This window comes from Leptidea sinapis, chromosome 4 (genome assembly GCF_905404315.1).
Source record: "Leptidea sinapis chromosome 4, ilLepSina1.1, whole genome shotgun sequence".
NCBI lineage: Eukaryota > Metazoa > Arthropoda > Insecta > Lepidoptera > Pieridae > Leptidea > Leptidea sinapis.
Genome location: NC_066268.1, coordinates 12055658 through 12077143, shown reverse-complemented (window position 1 = coordinate 12077143; position 21486 = coordinate 12055658). Strand labels below are relative to the sequence as shown.

General features: G+C 36.4%; 1 protein-coding gene and 1 long non-coding RNA gene across 2 annotated transcripts in view; one reads left to right on the top strand and one right to left on the bottom strand.

Annotated features, from left to right (window-relative positions):
* Nucleotides 1-2100: 2100 nt before the first annotated feature.
* LOC126979932 (uncharacterized) overlaps nt 2101-21486 on the top strand; it is a 135276-nt gene continuing 115890 nt past the window's right edge. Inside the window, exon 1 of the mRNA XM_050829527.1 lies at nt 2101-2230. Within this exon, the coding sequence (XP_050685484.1) occupies nt 2152-2230 (79 nt within the window). The 5' untranslated portion in view covers nt 2101-2151. The remainder of the gene's footprint in view (nt 2231-21486) is intronic.
* Nucleotides 7937-20622, bottom strand: LOC126979957 (uncharacterized). The gene is made up of 6 exons (XR_007732930.1): nt 20467-20622; nt 17898-18034; nt 12522-12787; nt 10397-10586; nt 9006-9380; nt 7937-8227 (listed from the first exon to the last, which is right to left on the bottom strand). It is a non-coding gene; the product is annotated as an uncharacterized LOC126979957 (long non-coding RNA).

Below are 21486 nucleotides of genomic sequence, written 5' to 3'. Positions count from 1 at the left end.
CCAAAAGTATAATAACTCTACTGTTGAAACTTGCTAAGTAGATGTATTCTGTGAATCGCATTAACATTTTTATACAAAAATAATAATTAATACATTTTGGTTGTACCCATACTTAGAACTGAAACTCTAAATTTTTTTTCATCAAACCATATGAGCTATGTATTGATAGGTTTGCAAAAATCACTTTTTTCTAAACTGAATAGTCTGCGCGAGAGACACTTCTGAAGTTGTAAAATGTGTGTGTTCTAAAATAAGAGATCATTGTGTCGGTAAAACTAAAAAAATATATGATGTACATTACCAGGAAAACTTCCACCACAAATTGGTTTGAACGAGATCTAGTAAGTAGTCTTTTTTAATATATATAAATGATGAGTGCTCATTTGCGCTGTATGATTTTGAGCAAAGATTTTTTGGCTTTTCCCTTAAGATAATTTAATATCATTTTCCATTCTATATAACTTTTATATTATGTTACTTGCTGCTACGAAACCCTTCATGGGCGAGTCCAACTCGCGCTTGGCTGTTATTTTATTGCTATTATAAGGACTAAAGACATAAGAACATATCTGACCATACCCCGTGATATATGCGGTAGAAGATACAAAAACTTTACGTGGGGTACTGTCTCTACAGATTTTTCACTACTCGAAGTACTATTTCCACCCAGTTGTCCCCGGGTGCTTGGAGATATCTTGGACAATCCAGAGGTTTTCAACTGTTTTTTCTCCAATTAAGAAGGGGTGGTGAAATGGGCGGTTCTCACAGGATCATGCAGGCACTTCGGGAAAAACTGCTGCACTTGTTTTTCTAATAACTTGGACACCTTTTAGAAAAGGTTTTTCTAATTATTTTTCACAAGTCTTCAAGTGCATCATAGGGTCATTTGTGAAGTATAATAAATATGAGGGGTATCTGTTGCAACTTAAATGTTTCGTTGATTTTAAATTGGAGTTAAATTACTTGTACAAATATTATATATTAGCAAATGTTAATGGTGAAATGTAAGTGGAAAAGGAAGGCAACGTAATAATTTTATAAATTATATTTAGTTAAATATGTATGAAAAGCAGTAACATTTAAATGAATTTAAATTTCAATAACAAATAAAAGTGACGAGGTTTAACCGAAAAGTTATAGAAACGTCGTCTTTTTTAAGAGTTTATTATAAAACGATGTACTTTTTACTAACTATATTTTTTTACAACTTAAAAAGAAACGGTTATAATATCAGCGGCAGATTTAAGTAATGATTTACGTTGATTACCTTTGATTCTTTGAGTGGGTGAGATCACCAATCATGAAGTGACTCTTTTGACATGGAAAGAAATTAAAAAAAAAAATTGTGATCATACTTCTTGCCTTAGATCATTTATACATCTAGATAGACCGTGACAGCTGTGAAAAAGTGGCAAAAAATTGAGGTTGGCAGTTAACCTCTATTTTGACCAATGCACCAACTCTATGTAACATACAAATCGCGAGTGTCCCTCACACTAAAGTATTAAGCCTGGCCTGTTTTCATCGGTTGTCTAGAAGCAAGAGGCTCTATCTAGACGTATAAATTATCTAAGCTACTAGCATTTCGTTCTTCACTTTCTGATTCATGCTCCTGAGAGGAACGTGATCTAATTTTACTATAAAATGAATAGAGAATAACCCTGTAACTATAAAAATCGTAACTTTTATAATTTTTTTTATCTAAATAAGGGACGAGACGAACCGGACGTGGAGCTGATGCAGTGCCGCTCAGCATTCTTGAAAGACCAAAAATTCTGAGCGGTACCACAACTGCGCTTCCGCGTCACCTTGAGACGTAAGATGTTAAGTCTCATTTGCCCAGTAATTTCACTAGCTACGGCGCCCTTCAGACCGAAAACAAAAACAAGTAATATAAAAACGAGCATAAAAATCAATCATAGTTTGCTTATGCAGTTATTTAATCGAATCATTAGTATTCTGATTGTAAAAAAGTGAAAAAAGTTTGACAACTTCGTAAACCAGAATGTTTATTTAACAATTTCCCGGCTGGCAACCCCATAGCGTGGTAGTGTGGCGCATGCGCGTGGGGTCCATCAGTGGTCGATAAGAGTAGTGAGTCGTGTTCGGGACAGTACCCGCCGCGCCGGGTTTCTGACAGGCCGCGCCGCCATGTTGGCGCGCGCTATGTTTACCGCGCTTATTGCCATCCTGTTAGCTACGACGGCCAAAGCCGAAAAAAGCAAGTTCTGTAAGTATTACTATAAAATTTAACCCCAACCATTCACTTACTACTATACCTAACTTATTAAAATAACTGGAATATTAGTTATAAGTTGTCTACGATACAATTTACACGTATATCATTATAATATGTGAATTTTATAGTCATTTATCATTAGATATCAAATTTATGTCAGTATTTATTGTTATAAACGTTAAGAATTATAATTGTTAGCGTGAATACTAAAAAAAAACAAAATACCAACCTGGAACTTTATTTCTAGCATTACTACCAAATACCAGTAATATTTTAAAATTCCGCGTGTTATTGAACTGTGTGACACAATTTGAACATAATACACACCGGCGTTGCAATAACGCCCTCTGGTGGTTTGTATTTCCGTAAGAAACGTGAAGATTTCGCGGTTACTTTTACCGAGACTCCATTTTGTCCGCCAGCACTAGAGGCTATCTACAGGTTTATGGGTCATGAGAAAATAATTAATTTTCAACTGTGATAATGACAATTTCATAATTATGTTTACTTTAATTAAAAGAAATAAGTATGTACTGCACCTATTATGATAAATTGCGGTCTCAAGCTAATCGAGTTTTATGTGTTTCTCATCACACTACGACCTTTTTATTGAATTCATTTGTAGTTTAGGCGAAAGCCTGTGTCATTATAATATGTAAAAACCTCAGACGCTCATGCATTTTCAAACTTGATAAAAAACTATTTATCGGAACAAGTCATCGTCTGAAAGTGTTATCTTTTTTATTATTATTTTTGTAGTTTGAATCTTTCTTCTCTTTTGTGCGTATATTTAACAGTGTAAAGGTGTGAATGTAAGTTACATGTATGAAAATAACAACATATACTCCCTATAACGCGGTAGAGTGGTACCGCGTTATAGGAAATTCGTTATAAAGGCATAAAATGCATTTATTTTCTCAAAATTGATTCCTTTAGAATTCTTTTTGATGTCATATAATAAATAGATATTATACTAGATACTATTACCGCTTCGGAAACAAATGGCGCTCTGAGAGAGAAGAAGCGGCGCAAGAAATATGTAATGTATTGATATATAACGCGTTTTTATGACATCGTAATTCGTAAGTAATAATTTATCACAATTCGTAACAAGTATTTCCAATTGTTTGCCTAGTTTTACTATTTTATTAAGGTTTTTAATACACATACATAAAATTTATCAATTTTGTTATAGCACTATTGACACACGTGCAAAGGTACGCGAAGCTAATTATGAACTGTTTATATTTCACAGTACAGAAATATGTTTGTGGGAATTCCTCGCGTTTTACGGCAGAATTCCTGTGCTGTGGCGGCTTTAAATCGCGAAATATGAAAGCTATAGGGCAGACAACTGATTCTAATATATAAAATCTCCTTTAACTCTAATGTACAAATTGTAACATTAACATTAGTGCATTAAGGAATTTTCAGAATGGTGAAAGAAGAAAAAATTCATTTATATGTTAAGAATTATCAAGTAGTAACTAACATAACCAATTCGACATAATTTATCATTTGATTTTAAAATTATAATTAATTTGCATTTCCACTGTGAATGAATTATATGTGATATTCATAATGTTAACACGAGGAACAAACATAAACTTGTTATGCCTACTACTCGGTTGGGTCGAGTTAGTAAGTTTTTTGTTGGGCGATGTATATGCTTCTACAATATGATCCCAGAAAATGTACAAAACAAATGTGTTACGAAATTTAAAAGAATTGTTAAAAAAACGTTTGTGTGGGAAAGGTTATTATAGCACTAGCTGACCCGGCAAACGTTGTTTTGCCATATAAAGTATAATTCACGCGATAGTTTTATAAGTAATAAAATATTGCCTATATTATAGCCTGTACATCATTTTGTTCTATTGTCAATAGTTTTTGCAGCGCACGCAAAAATAGGTTTTCGATTTTACACCTTGTGTTACAAAATAGCAATTTTATTACGGATCCCTAATTTTGAAAAAAAAAAACATAGCCTATAGCCTTCCTCGATAAATGGACTACCCAACACTGAAAGAATCATTCAAATCGGACCAGTAGTACCAGAGATTAGCGCGTTCAAACAAACAAACAAACAAACACTGCAGCTTTATAATATTAAGTATAGATTAACGATTTTCTTAATGACACCACGGACTGGGAATAAAGCGAACACCCTCAGGCTCTTTAATTATAAATGTTTATTGTACGATATCACATTGTAATCCATATTTTATATTAAAAAAAAAAAGCCCGCTGAGTTTCTTGCGCCCATTAATTCTCAGATCTGAGGCAGTCTCTTTTGAATGGGTGGTGGTTTTTGACGTTCAATAAGTGATTTTAAATCCTATTTTGAATAAAAATATTTGAATTTAAATTTGAAAATATATGAAATGAAGCAACAAAGAAAGGGTTAATTATTAATGTATTACATATGTTTGTTGCCTGCGAAAATTTTGTTTACATTATGATTATTATTTCTTTACCGTGGAGGACGTAACAGGCTTCATTCCATCTCTATTTGCAACTAACCAAAGTGGTCCTAATATCACAGCATACACGATTAAAATCTCTCAAGTTTCTGGTACGCCATTATGGCACGCAATCATGATGTGAGCAATAAACACTTATGGATAAGAAAACTGCATTGTAAACATGTATGTGTAAATCTTATATATAAAATTCTCGTGTCACAATGTTCGTTCCCGTACTCCTCCGAAACGGCTTGACCGATTCTCATGAAATTTTGTGAGCATATTGAGTAGGTCTGAGAATCGGCGGAATCGGAATTTTTCATACCCCTAAATGTTAAGGGTGGTCCACACGATTTATTTTTTTATTTTTTTGACATTTTTTTTTTAAATTTGTTGTATTATGAGTCAGCAGTAAAAAATACATACAACTTCAAATTTTCACCCATCTACGATCAACAGTTACTTTTGTATCGCGATTTTAATATCGGCAATACAACGTTTGCTGGGTCAGCTAGTCTAATATATAAAATTCTCGTGTCGCGGTGTTTGTAGTTAAACTCCTCCGAAACGGCTTGACCGATTCTCATGAAATTTTGTGTGCATATTGGGTAGGTTTGAGAATCGAACAACATCTATTTTTCATCCCCCTAAATGTTAAGGGTAGTCCACCCCATTATTTTTTTATTTTTTTGATATTTTTTTTTTATTTTTTTTTATTTTTTTTTATTATGATTCAGCATTTAAAAATAGATACAACTTAAAATTTTTGCCCTTCTACGATCTACAACTATTTTTGTATCGCGATTTTTATATTAAAACAGAAGTTCTATCCACAAATCCGCTAAAGGGTTGCAAGATGGCAATCGAATACAATAATATGATAGTACGATAAAGGTAGGCCTGAGAACTTTTTATACCCCAATTTTTTTTAATTACTTTATATGGCAATGCAACGTTTGCTGGGTCAGCTAGTATAATATATATTTGATAATTTCACCTGCTAAGTATGCGTGGAAAAACATACGATATATTGAGCCCTTCCCGTTAGTCTGAGTTGTAACCGTTATGGCAAAATATTTACGACATCCGTTAACCAGTTATTGAGGTGAATACTTCTTAGGCACGTTGAGCATTTTTTAGGTGAACAATAAATAGTAGTCAAATAGAAAGTAAAAAACACGCTATTTATAGAAAATCTAGCAAAAAAAAGAGTGATGAAAATTATATAAATTTATCAAAAATCTTATTTTGAAAATTGAGAAATAGAACAATTTCATAAATTTAATGTATTGTCATCGGTCCTTGATAAATCTACGAAGTTTGAACGAAATCTGGCCGTTTCAAATAGGTCATAATCGCGCCCAAATCAGTCGGTTACAAACAAACGTACATACAGGTGAAGCTGATAAAAAGCGTGTAAAATCATGACGTCATCGTCACCGAAAGCTTTCCATGAGCTATTTGTATACGGTGTATATATGTACATAGATATACCTCCGTGCCCTATTATAATATATGTACAAAGAGTATATTTCTCTAGATTATAATAAAAAATAAAATAAAAAATAATAATCTAATATCTCGACGGTACAATTCACAAGTTACTTAGTTTCCACTTCTATCGACATTAACCAAAGACTGCCTTTTAATTATATATAATTTTGTTTGAATTAGATCCAAGAAATAGCATATCTTTATTAAATAAGACACAATAAAAAAATGCTAACGACGTTACACACGTTGAGCTTTCTTGTAAGTTGCTTGAGAATTTGATTTAAATCAATCCAGCTGTTTTGGAATCTATGGGGAAACAAAACAGTTTTATTGTATTTATATCTTTGGTGGGAGGGTCCTTTGCACAGGATGCCGGCTAATTATGGGTACCACAATGGCGTATATATGTAACGTGAAGCAATAATGTATCCATGTGTTTGTTTTGGTGTGAAGGGCGCCGCAGCTAGTGAAATTACTGGGCAAATAAGACTTGACATCTTATGTCTCAAGGCAACGAGCGCAAATTTTATAACTTTTTAGAATTTTTTGGCTTTTTCAAGAGTCCTTAGCGCCATTGCATTGTAATGGGCAGGGCGTATCAATTACCATCAGCTGAACGTCCTGCTCGTCTCGTATCTTATTGTCGTAAAATAAAATTGATATGTCATATTATATCAATACAATAACTCGTAATTATGTTAAGTTGACTCCAAGCAATTCTAAGTGACACAGCTCTAAATATGTCTACGACCTGCGCTAAGTTACGAAGCGCTCGGCACAACCTTTAGAACTGTGTCAAGAATTCTCAGGATTTTCTCGCAGTAATAGGATTTCTGTTACACATTTTAAGTGTGAAGTTTTATTTCATTTTAGCCTTACTCTTCAACTCAAGCTAGTTTGGGTGGTTTTTCTGGTAACTACGATTAAGTTTGTTATGCATTTGTCTATGTATGTCATGTATGATAGATAATTATTATTTCCGATACGTATACAAGGAAGAATTAAAGGATTTAATTGATTACTTACCCTTTTAGGATCTAACTTATTTTACACAATAAGTCCAAAGTAGACTAGAAGTTCATTATTTATTGTATTTGTTGTAATTATAAGGCTAAGAGCTCACCGTAATGTAATAAACTATTGAATGCAACTATCTCATGCATTGCGTGATCAAATTTTGTAACTTATAATCTTCCTTGTAATTTTACATTGAAATTAATAAAATACAAATGCTTACTGATGATATGTGATCCCTGTGTCTGTCTTATTTCTAGAAGTATTATTTTTACAAAGTTTTACTACGCAACCCGGCATTTAAGTTCCATTTATTAGTAAAGTTTAATAGAACATGTGGCTCGTCAACGTCACACATTGTTCGAGACGGGCTTGAGTTGGCCCACTTGGGCATTAGTTGCCGCACTTTACGACTACGCCTGTGGTATCTAGCTGGAGCGCAGCGAAGACCAATCATTAATCTAAGTGTTATTACGGCGTCACGATCATGGCGGCTTCCTTTTTGGCGCGGCCATTATTCATTTAAATTTAAAACAATTTTTCTTAGCATAACGTGGAATCATTTTGAAGAATTAAAAATACCAGTTGGCTATCGAATCTTTCCGAACTTTTTAGAATATATTTAAAAAAAAAATTAAGAATAGCATATGGTGTATTATCAATCGTCATTCACCAAATATTAAATGTTACTAAAATATTTATTAAGTTTCTGCCAACCCTCAGACAGTTTGCTAGCAATCTTGTCAACTGGCCCGGGACCACCACAATGTCTTGGAGCACCAACAAGAAGTACCGTCTCCCCTGGCGATAGCTTCAAAGTCTTCTCCACATTGATATGAACCCCTGGCGAGAATCGTGATCCGCTTGAAGTGGCAGCAACAGTCATGTCTCCAGGCAGACCTGGTATCATTCATAGTTGACTTTCTGAGCTTTTTGGCCCAATGTTGGAGACGACAATTACAGAAGCCGGCCCGCCCCATCTTAGTACTGCTAATACGTCATTCAACCTTTTTATCTGAAATATAAAGTTCAACGGGCTTACAAATAAACTTGGTATATACCTGAGACTAAACCAAGAATATGCCAAATGTTGACTATATCTATAAATAAAAAAGAACTAGTATAAATACTACTAATACTATATATATATATATATAAAAGCCCGCTGAGTTTGTTGCGCCCATTCTTCTCAGGTCTGAGGCATTCTTTTGGGAATGGGTGGTAGTTTTTGACTTTCAATAAGTGATGTCACATCCTATTTTGAATTTGAATATCGCTGACAACACTGTCAATGATAATTCTGGAGTTTTCTGAATGTCAAGCATCCTTGCAAATAAACGCGGGAAACGTTATCACACGAATAAACCTATCCTAAGCAAATTTTCTGTTTGTAAACATTTCACTATAAACTCTAGGCGTTACTTTTAAATATATTTATCTAGCATTTTATCCTTAGATAATTTATACGTCCAGATAAAGCCTGTTGCTGTTAGTCAACGCATAACAACAGGCCAGTTTTACTAATATAGTGTGCATGACAGCTACGTTTTACACACGCGATACCTCAGTCACTTTTGAATCGGCGCTTTTTCTTTTCGACCTGTTCACAGCTGTCACAGTCTATCTAGAGTTATATATTAGATATCTAAGATATTGTCAATATATTTGTCAAAAGGCATCAGTGATTAGCTATCAATTAATCAGCTGTTAAGTCAGTTCCTTCAATTCAAGTAACCTTTCCTAAGTTTTCTAAACTAAGTTTTCCTTCATATCAAGTAACTTTATAAACTAACCTCCGTATGGAAGCCCACCGTATTTTTCTTAGTATCTGCCAACACCCTCACAACTCCAAGGTGACTCAACTCATTCCCATACTCCGTCTTAGCATTTGCATATCTATAGTTGGGCGCGAGTGGAACCCAGGCTTCAGCAGTCGTGAAGCCGCCACTGACTGAGTCATCCCAGGGAAACGGCGCAGCAGAAGGTATCATAGGATTTGGCCAGCATTTGGTCTGAGTAGCCCATTCTAAGAGGGTGTCTGCAGCTGCTAATTCGTCCCCTTGCTGTATGATGGTTGCTCCAGGCAGGATCAGGGATAGCATGTTGATAGCATCCACCATGTCACTTCCAAGTCTACTCACAATTCGGCTATCTTCATGCGAACTTGTCTGAAATGCATAAACATCATCGTCGTCAATCATACACACACACATAAACTATTATATATAAATAAATTATATATTTAGAAAACAATATTTTAATCACCCTTACGTGGGCGCTATTTACCTATAAGTTCTGACGGCTACGGCGCGGTGTGGCAGAAGTAAGTGCCTACGCTAGCTCGCGGCTACAAGATTACTTACAGGATGTTCCGAAATTAATTACCCTTACGTGGTCGCTATTCGCCTACGAGTTCTGACGGCTACGGCGTGGTGTGGCAGAAGTAAGTGCCTACGCTAGCTCGCGGCTACAAGATTACTTACAGATGTTCCGAAATTAATTACCCTTACGTGGGCGCTATTTGCCTACGAGTTCTGACGGCTATGGCACGGTGTGGCAGAAGTAAGTGCCTACGCTAGATCGCGGTTTCTAGATTACTTACAGGATGTTCCGAAATTAATAACCCTTACGTGGGCGCTATTCGCCTACAAGTTTTGACGGCTACGGCGCGGTGTGGCGCAAGTAAGTGCCTACACTAGCTCGCGGCTACTAGATTACTCACAGGAATTCCGAAATTAATTACCCTTACGTGGGCGCTATTCATGTAATGTGAATGTAAGTTTTTTTGTTACACTTTCATGCCTAAAGCACTGAAACAATTTTCATGAAATTTAGTACAGAGATAGACAAGACCTTGGCAAAGGACATAGGCAACCTCTTATTGGCGGGATTGACATAGGGGATGAAAGTTTGTGTGTATGGTTGTTCGTCATTATCGAAGATAACATCATGAAACTTTGTAATTCGGCACATGATAAAAATAAATAAATATTTGTTCTAGCATCTTTAAAATCAACCCAATGTGGGGATGAATGATGATGAATGGAAGGAAAGTTTAATAGTTTAGGTTACAAAAATGTATTAATCACAGTACTTAATAAATAATGCTGTCGTAAATAAGTCGTAAGTAAAAGCAAAGTACTATAAAAGCTTATTCAAAATGTGTGCAGATCTCATAACTTACCAGCCAAGCGGGAGTTGTATCTTGTGGACCGTACAAGAGAGCGGCATGTATGTCCAGCGCTAAATCTGGTGCGGTTTTCCTCGAGGACGATGTTAGAGCGTTACTTATTACGCTGTTGGCACCTGGTGACCCCTCGCCGTAGTACCGCATCGCTACTGATATATTCGCTTTTGTATCGACTAAGATAATGCTGAAATAATAATGGATTATTTTATAATAAGTTTATTTTAATGTCATAATGATTCCATATCAATTGTATTTATTTATTTATCCTGATGTTTCGCTTTTGCCGCAATAAATTATTTTATTTTGTTTGAATTGTATCATGATATCTTTATGCATATTGCATAATTTCAAAGATTCTTGCTTGGTGCCAAGCCAAATATAATTCCACTTGCAAGTACCTACACTCGCCACTTGTGACTTTGATAGCTTTGTCTAGAACAAAACAACCCAAGCGGGCAGGCATCGACTAAAACTCTATCAATAGGTAGTATTGTATTAATATTAAAGATAATATAATTTATCTTTATTAAGTTATTTTGTACTTGTCGGTTTTTGAAGTCGGTTTCCATAAAAAAAGCTACCTTGTTTTTTAATGAGATGAAGTTGAAAGAAACTCATTGCCACTGATTTTAATCAACATTTTCAGATTATTTTTTTTACAAGTCATTTTATTATTTTATGTATCAATTATATTTCATAGTATATGTAAAGTGATGTAACAAAAATGCTCAAATCAAAGACTCAATTCATTACATGAGTAAGTACAAAATAAAAATGTAAATTAATAGATAAATACACAAGAGTTATTGAGAATTAATAATCATTCCACAAACCCTGTAAATAAAATTATCGATTATGAAAATACTACATGTATTAAACTATATACAAATTTAATGACTACTTTAAAATGGTCTAGCCTCTATCTGTTATCATGACTTGTATATACTTCTGTTTGTAACATTTGGAATAATAATTTGCAAAGGCTTTAAAGGTGTTGTCATCACCATGATGCAAGGCACCATTATACAGTTTTTCATATTTTCACTCTTAATATTTACAGCTGAAAAGGACTTTGTAAGGAACTTTTTTATGAGAGAAAATGACGAGACTAGCAAAAATTTCATCTGATTGTAAGTGATAACCTGCCCATTACAATGCAGTGCTGGCCAGGTTCTTAGATTGAACCCAAGATTCTGAGTGGCAACACAATTGCGAGAAAATTTATAGTGATAGACAGATGCTTGTTCAAGGGACAGTGACCGGTGACTACACCTACAATTGTGCGTATATTGTCCCTGTGTAGTCTCATCAGGTTGCGGGCGAACCTCTTTGGGGGCACCGGAACCACATTCTTTGTTTGCCTACAACCTTTGCTGTTTCTCCATTCTGTTAGGTGGGACTGTTTCGTTTTTTCTCGTAGCCTTTTTTTATTTGGGCCTGAGGTATGGGTAGTTGTGCCTACGGTCCATATGCTACGGCTTCGGATCCCCTTTTGGATAGTTCATCTACGGCATCATTGCCCAGTGAGTTGCTGTGTCCTTTAATCCATTGCAGAGTACAAAAATGTTTCTGCCATAGAACATATTATTTTGTTTTTGTTAGTTTGTTCATTACTGCTTCATGGCAGAAAATGTGGCACCCTGTGTAAAGAACACAGTGTGCCCAGTCCCACTGGTAAACTGGTAGCTGTTAGTTAATTTGTATAGTTGTACAACTTTCCTTGCTACACAACACAAAAAATAAATTTATTTTTAGTTTTAAAAACAGTCGAAATGTTTTTAAAACTTATTAATAAATTTGGGAGGTTTTAAAATTACTCTATATTAATTCGACTATAAGACGCAATTATTAGAAATTACAAAGGTATCATTCTTTGACATTAAATAAAACTTTAGAATAGCTCCTCGATATTATAAAAACATTAATGTTTTAAGTTATCGAAGAGGAGGACAAACGAGCGTGACGTGATTATAAGTGATCACCGCCGCCACATTCTCCTGAAATTCCTGAAGAACCACAGGAAGCAGTTCACGCTTTTTTTTAAGGTACCCATGTCGTATCGTCCTGGAAACTCCGCGCAATGTAGGTTAGTTGGTTTTGGTACAAGAACATTACTTACGGAGTATCTCCATTTGCATCTCGAGAACAACTTGCAGCATGAACCGATATTCTTTGAACCAGCTCAATCCCGCACTCATAACTAATCGGATAGTCGGGCTTCAGGAGAAACCCGGCCACATCAAGCTTTGTCCAGTAGCACATAATGGTTTTGAAAGCCGCCGCTATTGTTTCTGAGCACAAGTTCAAGAAGCTAGCATTGTTCAGTGATCTGTAATATCCATTACGTTTGTCGTCCCAAACCCAGGTTCCTATATTATCGTCCACCTGAAATTTCATTGGTTAAGGCGATCCTTAAACAACATTGAATTTTATTTACAATTTTAGATTTTCGTTCAAATTTTTAAAATGTTCTAGGCGTTTCGGAGATTACCGGAATAGGAAGATAAGACAAACATATTCAATAGTTTTGACAACTCTATTCGTAACAATGATATATCGTTACTCACATTTTTACGTAAAGGTTTCTTGATTGACCGTTACGTCATATGTAGTTTTTAAATGAGGTAGTTTTTTTACTTTAATAGAATTTCTATCTGCACCTCTGAATGTTTCACGTCTTTTACACACAACCAACACAACATGCCACGTAATTTATTGTCTAAGTGTATAAGCTGTCACACTCGATTATGTAGCGCTCTTTCAGTTAGACTCTACTTTAATCGACTAAAAGGGGCGATAAGAGCAATATTTACTTGATGAATAAAGTAAAATATTTCAATTTCTTATCATTACCCTCACCTATATATATATATATATATATATATAATAATAATAATAAATAATGTCAAAAAATAATACACATCTTCCAAGCCGGCTGGTCACCGTGGAAGATTATGACCAAAACCCTCCAAAGGATCAAACAAAATTAAAATTAGCAACCAAAATGCCTCACAGCACCACACCTAAGACTAGAACATCTGGAAAACTCTACATTTTAACATATAATGTTAAAACACTCTCAACATACGAACGCTTAATTGAATTAAATGAATCCTTATCAAACATCAAATATGACATAATAGGACTGTCTGAAACTAGACGCATGGGAGACAGAATATAAGAGTATGACAATTTTATATTATGCTACACGGGACAAACGCCTGGCTTGTATGGTGTAGGCTTTATAATAAGAAAATGCCACAAAAACAAAATAGAGAGCTACATTGGCCTATCAGAAAGAGTTGCTATTTTAAACTTGGCATTCGAAGATACGCGATTGTCAATTATACAAGTTTATGCCCCTACTGAAAAAGCTAACAAAGACGAGATTGACAATTTCTACTGTACACTAAACAAAGCGATTGAAATATCAGATGAAGATTTCATACTGATGGGAGACTGGAATGCGAAAATTGGTAAACCAAAAAAGGAAGAATATCTAGTGACGAAACCGAACGGATATGGCGAGAGGAATAAGAGGGGACAGCGATTGATAGAATTTGCTATGGAAAACAAACTGTCAATAGTAAATACATTTTATAAGAAAAAATTAAAACGCAGATGGACATGGCTTTCACCTGATAAAAAATACAAAAATGAAATCGATCTTGTTCTATCAAACCGTCCCCAGTTATTTCAAAATATAGAAGTACTGAATATAAACTTCCCCTCAGACCATAGGCCCGTCAGAGTAACGATATTACATATACAGTCAAAGAAAAGCCGAACAAAATACAATAACCATCAAAATAAAATAATAACTAAGGAAGGCGATATCTCTAAATTCAACGAATGCATAAATAAGACACTGAAAGCACCGTTAAATAAAACAGTCCAAAGCTATTATGACTATATTGTCAAAGCCATAACCAGAAGCCTACAAGCAATTCAAAACAAAAATAAGGAACATAAAATTCTGTCAGAGCGCACGTTACAGCTTATGGAGAGACGGAAGGAATGCCAGAAGACAAAACCCAAATCACAAGCAACTAAAAATGAGATCTCTGCCCTTTCCAAGCTTATAAGTAAGTATATTAGGAATGATTACTCAAACCACAGATATAACACTATCGAAAAACACATAATTGAAACCGGAGGTACAAAGAAAGCTTTTAAAGAGCTGCGAACACATAAAACATGGATCAAAGGTTTGAAGCAGGGCAAAAATATACACAACAACCGTAAAGACATCATCACTGTAGCAACACAATTTTATAAAAAATTATACAGCACCAGAGAAACAACAAGCATGGTTGGAAGAGATCAGTACCTAATTCCTAACAATAGAAATCCACTTATACATCTGATTGAAATAAGCGAAGTCCTAACAGCAACAAAAAACCTTAAACAAGAGAAAAGCCCAGGCTCTGATGGCATCACGAATGAGATACTAAAAACCGATTCCGCAACTCTTATAATTCACCTGACCGATCTGTTTAACCTCATTCTTGAAACTGGAGAAACACCCACCCAGTGGTCAGAATCTGACATTATCCTTATCTACAAAAAAGGTGACCCCAATGATATAGGTAACTACAGACCAATAAGCCTGCTACCTAGCATCTACAAGCTCTTCTCATCAATAATAAATAACAGAATATACTCAACATTAGAAGCGCGTCAACCTGTCGAGCAAGCTGGGTTTAGAAAGGGATACTCAACGATCGACCACATACACACATTGGAACTTCTGATTGAGAAATACCGCGACAAAAAAAGACCACTCTATATTACATACATTGATTACAGTAAAGCATTTGATTGCGTGTCACATAAAAGCATATGGGAAAGCCTAACAACACAAGGGATAGAAAAAGAATACATTTCTGTAATCAAGGCTATATACAATAACAGCAAGAGCAGAATCAAACTAGAGACAGCTGGGCCTTGGTTCCCGATAAAAAGAGGAGTAAGACAGGGCGACCCTCTTTCACCATTGCTGTTTCTAGCAACACTGGAATCAATAATTAGTCAACTCAATTGGAAAGGCCGGGGTATTAAGATTAAAGATGCCTACCTAAGTCACCTAAGGTTTGCAGATGACTTGGTTCTCTTATCTGAAACAGGACAAGAAATCCAATATATGATACAATCACTTAATAATGCCAGTAAACTAGTAGGTTTGGAAATGAACTTGTCCAAAACAATGTTGATGACTAACAGTGAAAAGAGAGCAGTATATGTTGGTACCGAGCCTCTTAAATATACAGACAACTACATATACCTGGGTAAACAAATTAGCTTACACCACAATAGTAACGATCAAGAAGTTGAACGCAGGACACAGCTTACCTGGAACAAATACTGGTCTTTGAAGGACATATTCAAAAGCAGCATGCCGATCAAAATTAAAACCAAAGTTCTAAACACGTGCCTAATACCGTGCCTCACGTATGCTTGCCAAACATGGAAATTCAACAAAAAAACAAAGGACAAAATAATTGCATGTCAGCGGGGTATAGAACGCAGTATGCTAAATATTAGAAAAATGCAAAAAATAAGGCACACCAAAATTAGAAATATAACCAAGGCAAGAGATGGATTAGAACACGCTCGGTCACTAAAATGGAGGTGGGCCGGACATGTGGCGCGTCTACGTGACAAGAGATGGACAAAAACGGTGACCACATGGGCGGGTCCACAGGGAAAAAGAAAGAGAGGTAGACCTGTAGCTAGTTGGGAAGATGACATCAAAAAAACAGCTGGCACCAACTGGATTCAAGTAGCCCAATCTAGAGAGGACTGGCTATCTTTGGAGGAGGCCTTCACCTACAGAGGAGTTCTTACGGAATGAAGAATAATAATATAGGATTAAGGAAAAACTAACACAAGTAAATTTTAGGAACCAAAGTTAATTACTAACAAAACTAATAATCGTATATAGGTAAACTAACATAATATAATATAACTTCATGTTTTATAGGCTGTAAGAAATAAAAGGCTTTATTATATTGTTAATAAATTTAATAGAGTATTTATTTTTTATTTATTATTCCAACACAAACAAATATTATAACTATATTTACAATACTACGACTACATAAAATTAAAACTATCATTACGTGGAAGCGTACCAAGAATACTGGCAGCATTACCGCGTTGGATAGCAAGGCTGATCTGTTGACCGAAATTGATATGTTGGACACCTCCAACATTCATCGCTATGCAGATAACAGCTCTGGTGATGCCGTATACACGGGCCATGCACGTCTCTCTCGGGAAATCGTCGACCAGTGCCGGGAGAAACTTGTGTCTTCTATCGAGTCCTCTCTTGAGAAGGTCGCGGAATGGGGTAAATTGAACCTTGTCCAATTTAACCCCCAGAAGACTCAAGTTTGCGCGTTTACCACTAAAAAAACCCCATTTGTCGCATCACCGTTCTTCGACAACACTTCCCTAAAAGCCTCGCCTAGTATCGGAATACTGGGTCTCGAAATCTCGAGCAATTGCCAATTCCGTGGCCATCTGGAGGGCAAAGCCAAATTGGCTTCAAAGAAACTGGGCGTCATTAATAGAGCACGGCAATACTTCAAGCCGGCCCACATTCTAGCGCTGTACAAAGCGCAGGTCCGGCCACACATGGAGTATTGCTGTCATCTCTGGTCTGGCGCACCCCAGTATCAGCTCGATCCATTTGACCGCGTGCAACGCAGAGCAGCTCGAATTGTCGGGGACCCAGTACTCTGTGAACGGCTGGATCACTTGGCGTTGCGTAGAGACGTCGCTTCATTGTGTGTCTTCTACCGCATTTATCACGGGGAGTGTTCCGAAGAGCTGTTTTACCTAATTCCTGCCGCCGAATTCCACCTTCGCACGACACGCCACAAGTTAGGATATCATCCTCACCATCTGGATGTGTGGCGGTCCTCCACAGTGCGGTTTACAAGGAGCTTTCTTCCACGTACTACAAAGCTGTGGAATGAACTTCCTTGTGCGGTGTTTCCGGGACGATACGACATGGGTACCTTCAAAAAAAGCGCGTACACCTTCCTTAAAGGCCGGCAACGCTCCTGTGATTCCTCTCGTGTTGCAAGAGAGTATGGGCGGCGGTGATCACTTAACAACAGGTGACCCGTACGCTCGTTGGTCCTCCAATTCCATAAAAAAAAAAAAAGCTGCCAGCGCTTGGGTTTACAGTAGCCTTATCGAGGCGCGAACATAGTATTTTGAACATTCTCCGCGCCTCTGGGCTCCACGGGCCAAGTATACAAAGTACACCAAACGGCACAAAGATGTATGACTCACTGAGACCAACATATTTGCGTCGCTTACTGTCTTCGACAGTCGAAGCAGCAGCCCCAGCACCAACTGACGTAACTTGGACATGAGAAGGTGCCAGAGTGTCGACGCAAGTAACGTCACATACCAGCACCCAAGCCACCAGCGTCATTGGAGTATTTATTAAAAAGTATAATATGTAGATAATTTTCCTTACCAGCGGGGGATCATTCTTGTTACCGTCTCTCCAATGCACAAAATCTTCAAAGCCAGTGGTTCTGTTAGCGCTCAAGTTAAACCAATCTGATGTGATGCTGACTGTTTGAAGTGGCAATGTTACCAGCAGTTTCAATTCTAGAATATTATTTACAACTTTGTTCATAACTTACGAATAAGTAACCTACGTGTTAATAACTTCTTTTTCTAAGCCTATAATATTTGTTAACCCCAAAAAAAGGAGTATCACGATTGCTGCTGATATGCACTTTCGTTGTATAAATGTCAAACATATATACCTTATATGTTCACACATCATATAATGCTTTTGCATAGATCAAATAAATATTTTGTTAATCACATTCTGCCCATTACGACGCAGTTAGAATTATTGAAATACTCACAAATTCTGAGCGGTACTACAATAATGCCCTCGTCACCTTGAGACATTACTAAGATAAGAAATGTTAAGTCTTATTTGCCCAGTAATTTCTAACTACTTACACCGAAACACAACAATGCTTCAATACTTCTTCACGGTAGAAATACGCGCTGTTGTGGTACCCATCTAGACGACATCCTGTGCAAAGGAACCTCCCACTGGTAAATGCCCTTAATCGCATCTTAAGCCACCCTTGGGCCTGGGACTCTATTCTTTTTATGCCCATGTTGAATTTTAACAGGCAGACAGAATTTGTCATGAAATGTAGGCGTTGGTGGCGTGATAGGTAAGAACCGTTGACGCTCCCCACAGTGCCTCCGACACGTTCTTCGCTGATATTACCGTATATTCGACGCTTTATAGGGTTGGCAACGCTTTCGTATTCTGTGAGTATGAGACGTGGTCTCCTCTCTTCACAAATAAGTCAGTTGAGCGGACGTATTCATGGTTATTGAACAACGAAAAAGGCATAATAGGCATTTATTTTTTCAAAATTGATTCCTTTAGAATTATTTTTGATGTCATTTCTAATAACTACTAGATACTACTACCGGCGGCTAAGCGGCGCAAGAAACTCTCCCAGCATTCTTTTTTTGCGCTCTTTTCAATAAAAATATACAATATTGTACAGTAATTTCTATTGCTATAAAATAATCACAATCTAGTCCCAGGCTGTCCGATCATTTAGATATTCAGCAGTGGAGTAATTGGATTTACGACAGAGCCATTTTTTTATAAAACATTTGAATTTATTTATATATAATGCCTGAACAGTGGCTGGGACTTTATTATAGAAGTGTATACATTTACCCTTAATTAGAATTAGTTACAAGCAATCCCTTATTTCTAGTGTTATAATAATGAAAATCACTATTAAAAGAAAAAAGGTGACGATTTTTGTGAACGTATATTAAATTTTCATAAATGTACTGAAAATATTAACCATATTATATCCCATAGATACCATACACAGATACTGTATACCAAGCTCACAAAAGCGTGTTAAGAATTATTATGGCAGCAAATATCTTCATTTAATTATTACTTTTCATAATAATAGTTATTGAATGATCTCTCGTGAAATTTCGTTTCCAAATCATATTTATGCTATACTAGCTGACCCAGCAGACGCTGTTCTGTCAATAGTAGTCTAAAGTCATCGGAAACGTGTAATCAAAGTAAATGTGTTGAAAATGAAACAAAAACGTGTTTTGAATGATTTTGTTATTGTAGTAATAAAAAATGATAAAGATTAATATCGTGTTTGTGTAAACAGATTTTACATGACCTCTTTATCATTGTGATATTTTAAGTATTAAAATGGATATAGCATGTATCGGCGCAAATACTACAACACGAATTGAAAACACGTGCACGTGCACCGAGCCTCATAAATACGGCCGCATTTCAAAACACGTGGTTATAGCACGTGCGCCGGGTCCTATAAATACAGCCGCACGGTAGACACTTCGGTCAGTCGTGCTCGGGCTGTCGTACGGTACGGACCTCTCTGGGACAACCTAATGCCGCCCGTTGAATATAAGAAAGTAATAAAATACCTACTCGTGTAGTTTTCTTTAGAAGAATCAATGAGTGATCTTCAGCAAGATAGCAATTGTGATGTCAACAGTAATGACGTCACACCTTTTAAAAACAATACAAAGGTTCTTTCTTCATCATATGTTATCCTTAAGAGATAGACATATGACATCGAAGACTTTTCTATAGACCTACATACTATACACAATTCCACCATACATTATTTTTCTATATCTCATAGGGTTTAGACTGCGTTTTCGTTAAAAGCTCCCAGACGGCTTTTTTTCCGACAACTTCAACAAATATCCTCAATGTATGCAATAATGTACACAAAAACTGTAAATTATATACTAAAACACTCCTCAAGAACCAGGCTATCAATTAGTGCAAACATCATGAAAATCGGTGCAGTAGTTAAGTTTATCGCGAACAGACAGACGTGGCGGAGGACTTTGATTTATAATCTGTAGTAATGTAAATTAGTATAATGTTATTTTAACTTCCACCTTAACAACCACGTACGTTCAAAAATATTTATAGTAATTACAGTGCTTAGCATCCCCTTGAATATAGAAACTTCTAAACTTACCTAGTTTCTTCGCTTTTTGGACCAAATTGTTAAATGACTCTTCGTTGCCATATCTAGAGTCGATCTCTGTAAAATGTAGAGTCCCAGGCTGTGAGCAGTCTGTACTCCGGGCCAAAATAGGTGACAGGATTACAGCATCAGCGCCCAAAGCCCGTACGTAGCTAAGCTGTTTTGTTACACCTGAATATTTTTTTTCCTCTTTTAAATATTACAAACCATATCGAAAACTCATATCGAGGTCGGTAACTATGGGGCTGATGAGATAGCTCATGGTCGCTCAGAGGGCAATGGAGAGGGCTATGCTCGGAGCATCTCTCCGAGATCGAATCTGAAATGAGGAGATCCGTAGGAGAACCAAAGCCACTGACGTCGCCGAGATGGTTGCGAAACTGAAGTGGCAGTGGTTAGAGCACATACATACGGACAGATAGCCATTGGGACAGTAAAGTCCTTGAATGGCGACCACGAACCGGAAGACGCAGTGTTGGTAGGATGGACCCCCACAAGATGGACCGACTATCCGGCCAAGATCACCGGAATACGTAGGATGAGGGCAGCGCAGGACTGATCGTCGTAGAAATCTTTGGGGTAGGCCTTTGTCCAGCAGTGGACGTCTTGGGGTTGATGATGATGATATCGTAAGCTTACTGTTGTTGAGTTTATTCTTTGTGTCTCCATAAATGTAACGTCAATAAATATATTTTGCTCTTTGTTTTTTCTATTGTAGAACATGCCTAGTTCTACCCCTGGTTATGCCAAAAACATTTGGAATTGTTGTCAAAGACTTCGAATAACATTTTATTTAAAAACAGGTAAGTAATTATATCTTCTAATTGGTAATATTAATGAATATAAAAAACTAAAACAGATGATATTTATGTTTCTAAGATGTCTACTATAGCGTCATTTTCAGTTCCATTTATATCTAAGAAGCATCTAAGTGACCGACACCAAAAAGCTATCATTGAGCTTAACATTTAGGTCATAATTTTTGAAGATGTTTTTTAATTTTACTTCTTT